The sequence below is a fragment of the Sinocyclocheilus rhinocerous genome, unplaced genomic scaffold, assembly GCF_001515625.1.
Source record: "Sinocyclocheilus rhinocerous isolate Xijiao unplaced genomic scaffold, SAMN03320098_v1.1 scaffold886, whole genome shotgun sequence".
Taxonomy (NCBI): Eukaryota; Metazoa; Chordata; class Actinopteri; order Cypriniformes; family Cyprinidae; genus Sinocyclocheilus; species Sinocyclocheilus rhinocerous.
In genome coordinates, this window is record NW_015631204.1 from 638417 (window position 1) to 645724 (window position 7308).

The following is a 7308-nucleotide window of genomic DNA, read 5'->3' on the forward strand; positions in this document are numbered from 1 at the left end:
ATTAATCATTTGACAGCACTAATATATATATATATATATATATACACACACACACACACACACACACACATACATAACCTCCACAAATCCCCTCTCCAGAGGCATGGCCATCATTGTCTCTACCACAGCAATTTCTGATAGGGACAAATTATGACTCCACAGCCCACAAGGCTTCACTCGTTCATCTTGTGAGCTAAGGCCATCGATTTTGTGCTGTCCCCTCACAGATAAATCTGCAGCGGAGGATGAGGGTGACCAGACTGATAACACAGGGTGCCAAGCGAATCGGAAGCCCAGAGTACGTGAAATCATATAAAATGGCATATAGCGACGACGGGAAGGCCTGGAGCATGTTTAAAGTCAAGGACACGGATGAGGACATGGTAAGACGGGCACGACGTTCGTTCCAGATGAGATGAGAGTGCCCGAGGGGGATTTTTTAAAATTAAGAAACTGTCCGCTTAAGAAGTTCTCCTGCCAACTCGCCCCTCTTTCCAGTTTTTATTTTTATCAGTCAGACTCTGCTTGTTTTAGAAATCTGCGAGAAATCTTCCTGTAATGTGGATGCAAACTACTTTATTACTTATATGTAGCATTTATTATAATTTCTTGAAGTCTAGGGCAGCTAGTAAATGCTTTACAATAATGATAAATAAATGTACATAATGATTTGAGTTTAAATTAAAATGATAATATAATATTAAATAATTAAAATACGCTATTGTTCAAACTTTTGAGGTTGTTATGATTTTTTTCTGTTTTTAAAGAAAGAAGTCTCTCATGCTCACCAAGGCTGCATTTATTTTATTAAAAATATCAAGGAAAAACAGTAATATTTTGAAATATTATTACAATTTAAAATAATTGTTTTCTATTTGAATATATTTTACATTACAATTTATTCCTTGGATGAAATGCAGAATTTTCAGCATCATTTCTCCAGTCTTCAGTGTCACATGATCCTTCAGAAATCATTCTAATAGGCTGATCTGCTGCTCAAGAAACATTTCTTATTTCTTATCAGTGTTCAAAATTGTTACATTTTTTTGTGTAAACCATCAAATAATGAATAGAAAGTTACAAAGAGAGCATTCATTTAAAATGGAAATCTTTTGTAACATTTCAAATGTCTTTAATGTCACATTTGATCAATTTAATGCATCCTTGTTGAATAAAAGTATTTAAAAAAACTTAGTGGCTGAACGGTAGTGTACAGGTATATATTTTTAAACATTTTTGTAATAGCAAGTTTTATGTTATTTTACTGCAGATATTCACTGGAAATACTGATAATAATGCCCCCTCGGCCAACTCCTTCAGTCCACCAATCGAAGCGCAGTACGTCCGCATTTACCCACAAGTCTGTAGGAAGCACTGCACACTGCGAATGGAGCTCCTGGGCTGTGAGCTCACAGGTCTGTGTTTTGAAGCATGCAGTATTCATCTCCGACACAGTCCTGAGTTACAATTATGTTGACTCTTGCGATTGCATTTTTCAGGATGCTCAGAGCCCATGGGGATGAAGACCGGACACATCCAGGACTATCAGATCACCTCCTCCAGTGTGTTTCAGACCCTGAACATGGACATGTTCTCCTGGGAACCATCCAAGGCCAGACTGGACAAACAGGGCAAGGTCAACGCATGGACATCAGCCCATAATGACCAATCCCAATGGCTGCAGGTGAGACAGATATGAAAAGTGTAGTTCAAAGGTTTGTGGGTAAGTTTTTTTTAAAGATATTAATACTTTTATTCAGGAAGGATGGTAAAAAAGTGGCAGTATTTATGCTATCAGAAATTTATAATGTTATAAAAGATTTCTATTTCAAATAAATGCTGTTCTTTTGAACTTTCTATTCATCAAAAAATATGTCACGGTTTTCACAAAGATATTAAGCAGCATAAATGTTTTCAACATTGATAATAAAAAATGTTTCTTAAGCATCAAATCAGCCTATCAGAATGATTTCTGAAGGATCATGTGACACTGAAGACTTGAGTAAAGATGCTAAAAAAAATTCAGCTTCGCATCACAGGAATATATTACATTTTTAATTATATTCAATTAGAAAACAGTTATTTTAACTTATAATAATATTTCACAACAATACAATTTTTACTGTATTTTTCATAAAATAAACGCAGCCTTGGTGAGCAAAAGATACTTCTCCGTCATACCAACCCCAAACTTTTGAACAGTAATATATATATATATATATATATATATATATATATATATGTTGTCCATTGGCCGCTGATCTTTAGATATGGCCATCAGCCACTGAAAAATCCATATAGGTTAGCTACTAATCTTGGGGTTAGGGTTTTATCTGTATGTGTGCATGTATCTGTATGTTTGAGTTTGTGTGTAACACACATGGAGAATGTTGGGCCCCAGGCTGCTGTGGATCGCCTCTAGCTGAGCGTTATAGAGAAGGGCCTTTAGGTCAGCTCCAGTAAACAGCTCTGTTGCCACAGCAATCTGCTCCAAGTCCACATCTGCAGCCAGTGGCACAAAATGAGTCAAAGCCTTCAGGATCTCCAGCCGGGCCTCCTGAAGGACAGATATAAATCAGTAAATTGATACTGTAGGTGTTACAGGTATAAAGAGGTTAAAAGGATAGTTCACCCAAAAACGAAAATTACCCCATGATTTACTCACCTTCAAGCCATCCTAGGTGTATATGACATTCTTCTTTCAGACGAATACAATCGGAGTTATATTAAAAAACATCCTGGCTCTTCCAAGCTTTATAATGGGAGTGGATGGAAGCCCAAATTTTGAAGTCCAAAAAATTGAACCAATCCATTAAAAAAGAAGTCCACACGGCTCCGGGGGGGTTAATAAAGGCCTTCTGAAGTGACGCGATGCGTTTGTGTAAGAAAAATATCCATATTTACAACTTTATTAACCTTAATCTCTAGCTTCCGCTAACTGTCATACACACATTCACGAGAGAGTGGCGTCCAGCGGATAATGTAGGACGTAGGCAAACGCGGTGACGAACGCGGAAGTGACGAACGTGGAAGCGCAGAGGAGAGAGCAAAACAAAACACCGGTCACGAATTAGTAGTACAAAACGAGGATTTGTAAAGAAAAATGTCGGAGGATTTTGATATAAACCAAGAGGACACTGGTTTTCCTTTGCTGTAAACAAAACTTGTTTCTCGCAAGACTAGCATATTCTCACCGTGTTACATTTTTTTGTGTAAACCATCAAATAATGAATAGAAAGTTACAAAGAGAGCATTCATTTAAAATGGAAATCTTTTGTAACATTTCAAATGTCTTTAATGTCACATTTGATCAATTTAATGCATCCTTGTTGAATAAAAGTATTTAAAAAAACTTAGTGGCTGAACGGTAGTGTACAGGTATATATTTTTAAACATTTTTGTAATAGCAAGTTTTATGTTATTTTACTGCAGATATTCACTGGAAATACTGATAATAATGCCCCCTCGGCCAACTCCTTCAGTCCACCAATCGAAGCGCAGTACGTCCGCATTTACCCACAAGTCTGTAGGAAGCACTGCACACTGCGAATGGAGCTCCTGGGCTGTGAGCTCACAGGTCTGTGTTTTGAAGCATGCAGTATTCATCTCCGACACAGTCCTGAGTTACAATTATGTTGACTCTTGCGATTGCATTTTTCAGGATGCTCAGAGCCCATGGGGATGAAGACCGGACACATCCAGGACTATCAGATCACCTCCTCCAGTGTGTTTCAGACCCTGAACATGGACATGTTCTCCTGGGAACCATCCAAGGCCAGACTGGACAAACAGGGCAAGGTCAACGCATGGACATCAGCCCATAATGACCAATCCCAATGGCTGCAGGTGAGACAGATATGAAAAGTGTAGTTCAAAGGTTTGTGGGTAAGTTTTTTTTAAAGATATTAATACTTTTATTCAGGAAGGATGGTAAAAAAGTGGCAGTATTTATGCTATCAGAAATTTATAATGTTATAAAAGATTTCTATTTCAAATAAATGCTGTTCTTTTGAACTTTCTATTCATCAAAAAATATGTCACGGTTTTCACAAAGATATTAAGCAGCATAAATGTTTTCAACATTGATAATAAAAAATGTTTCTTAAGCATCAAATCAGCCTATCAGAATGATTTCTGAAGGATCATGTGACACTGAAGACTTGAGTAAAGATGCTAAAAAAAATTCAGCTTCGCATCACAGGAATATATTACATTTTTAATTATATTCAATTAGAAAACAGTTATTTTAACTTATAATAATATTTCACAACAATACAATTTTTACTGTATTTTTCATAAAATAAACGCAGCCTTGGTGAGCAAAAGATACTTCTCCGTCATACCAACCCCAAACTTTTGAACAGTAATATATATATATATATATATATATACATATATATACACACACACACACACACACACACACACACGCAAATTATATATTGTATCCCAGCCCGACCAACTAGCGCCTAAATCTCCTCTAAAACCAGGCCGCAGACCAGGCTGGGAGACCAGCAAACCAGCTCAGACTGGTTTTAGGTGTTTTTCAGCAATTTAAAAAATAATAATTTATTGATTGCGCTCCAAAAGACTAAATAGATCAGCAAGTTACAATATAAGGCTTTTCTCGCTGTGTTTAATTCTGGGTCATCATCACTTTTAACCCAGAGTTAAGAACACTATTAATCCTGATTTTTGAAGCTCTGCTCTAGAAATGCGATGCCAAAGGTGCTCGAATATTATGCCGAGTTATTTAGCAACAGACGACAAATCATGAACTAAACAATGCTTGCCTCATTAAATATTCACGACTTAGTACAGCTGTAGAAACTTTCCTGTTCAGTTTCAGCCTCTGAGTAAGTTACAAATGCCAAACAGTGATGGTGTTCAGAGTGATAAACAGACAGTATTATTGTTAAGACAACCAGAAAATATTTATGTGGTGATTTTGGGATTTCTAATTGGGCACCAAATAGGTTATACCATATCACAAAATTTATTTCAGCCAATGGGATCATTTAGGTCTCCAAGTGGGCTGAATTTGACACAGGGTGGGTGGTAGGATATGTCATATGGCATCATCCTTGCTCAGTATACGGTTTTCCATGCCACATAAATACATTCATCCTCATGCATTCAATACACTGCAGGATAATCTTTAATTTCTACATATACACCCACACAGGTGAGACTGAGGTTAGCTACTGTACCACCAACATCACTAATCGAACTAAACCGGTGGGCTGCTCATTGTTTGCCGTTATAACGGACTGTAAATCTGAGCTTGTTCTCAGACCCGAGAGCCGTGATGTCATTAAATGGCTGAGTCTGCTGCCATTGAACTGAGATCGGGAAATTGGATCCGAGAGAGCAGGCTAATGTATATATTATATTACACCTGCAAGCTTGCAGAGCCGAGCCCGGCTGCTCAAACGCTCCTCTGAGATTGCAGAGCTGCTGTGAATGCTGCTCACGTCGGTCCAGGTCAGAAAGCAGAACCCAAGTCCTTATGAAAGAATAATACAGCGAGAGAGAGACCAAACTGACTGCACATATGTGTCCCATTCAGAATATAGGAAACTAAATAAAAATATTCATAAAACAGCTGTAGATTTTAGTAATATGCCTAAATATTATTGTTTAATATGAATTATCTACGCTGTAAAAAGCGATTTATCAAAGTTGTAAGTAAAAACAAAGATTACTGGAGTAATTTTTACAAGAAAATACTATTTTAGTCTTCTACTTCAAAATTTCATATTTAATTCAATGTGTTATTTGCCATTTCTGTCTAATTAATTGTGGCATTTACTAACAATTCCTGAGTAAAACTGATTTCTACACCAATTATTTTTTTCAGTGCATAAATGTTATCAAATAAGGTATTTCCAGAAACATTAAATTATATAATATTTAAAATATTATTTCTAAATAATATTAATTATATAAGATATTTATTCAGACTAATATGTTTTTCCTAACTGAGCAGACATATTTCTGTAAACTAATTTCAATACTGTAAAAACAATTAACAATACAATTAATAATATTTTTAAATAAAATTATAAAATAATACAATTAAAAAAAAAAGTGATTTCTATGATAAAAATAATGTACAAATGTGCTTATTGCACATATAAGTACGTTTTAATTTTTTCATTATATTTAATACATTTTAATTCACTCAATTATGTATTAAATAATGAGAATTTTGATGTCATCATTTTTAGAGTTATGAAAACAATAGTGCTGTGTTAAAGAATTAAATTCTGCTTTGGTTGTGTTCATTATTTTTAGTACTCCATTAAAATAGATTTATTCAAATAATTAGAATTATTATAATTAGTCACATGATCAAGTAATTTGACTAATTATGCCTAAATAATTAAGCATACATAGTCTAAATTACTTTAATTTTTATTGTTTTAAATACATAAGTATTTACAGAAACACACCCTGTGGGTGTGGCCAATTCAATTCATGAAAAAAATGACAAATTCTGAATTTTGCCAACCCTAACCATGCAGAAATGCATATAGCGAATTTAGAGAAGCATACTGTAGTTTCAGGCCTTTAGGCATCATGTCATCTTATTTTCATGAGGCACGGCTTATTTTAATAAAAGCCAAGTTTTTGTTTTTGTCCAAGTTCAAGTTTTTGTTTTTGCTAAAACAGGACTGGCTGTTTTAGCAAAAACAAGAAGCTCCAGAGCAGTTAATTACAGCAGCCTTGAAATCCTGTAATACCACTAAAGTAATAGACTTACAAAATTCAGCGGCCTGAAGACGTTCCTGCGGTGCCAGTGGCGCTAATTAACTCCGGTCCTCCGAGGGGAACTCTGCAGTGCAGACGAGGGCTGTGATTTAGTCTGACGTCCATCACTCCGTGAAGGGCAGTGAATTCCAGCAATATTAAACAGATAACAGGTTGAGAGACAGTCCCACCAAAGCAGGTGTGAGATTTGTTTTACCTTCAGACACCTTTCTCGTCATTTGCAGAGGTATAACCTACTTTACAATGACACTTTTAGGCATGAGAGCTGTCTACACTGCAAGCGCCTGATGTTGGATGCCCCGTTTCTATTTTTGCACAGCTACTCCTGCAGTTTTACTTTTTCCTTTTTGTCATTTTATTTTATCGCTGCTGAAATCTATCTTTGAGCTCATGACACCATAACACCCTTTACAATGGAAGCCATAGGCGTAATTTGCGGGTGGGATTGGTGGGACATGTCCCCACCACTTTTCAAAGCAAAGTTACGCCACTGATGGATTGACGCCCATTTCCATCATGGGATACTTTTTTTTT

General features: G+C 36.1%; 1 protein-coding gene across 1 annotated transcript in view; it reads left to right on the forward strand.

Moving 5' to 3' along the window:
* LOC107741668 (EGF-like repeat and discoidin I-like domain-containing protein 3) overlaps positions 1 to 7308 on the forward strand; it is a 26799-nt gene that overhangs the window by 15026 nt on the left and 4465 nt on the right. The window contains exons 7-9 of the mRNA XM_016554435.1: positions 228 to 383; positions 1271 to 1415; positions 1500 to 1684. Of these exons, the coding sequence (XP_016409921.1) occupies positions 228 to 383; positions 1271 to 1415; positions 1500 to 1684 (486 nt within the window). The remainder of the gene's footprint in view (positions 1 to 227; positions 384 to 1270; positions 1416 to 1499; positions 1685 to 7308) is intronic.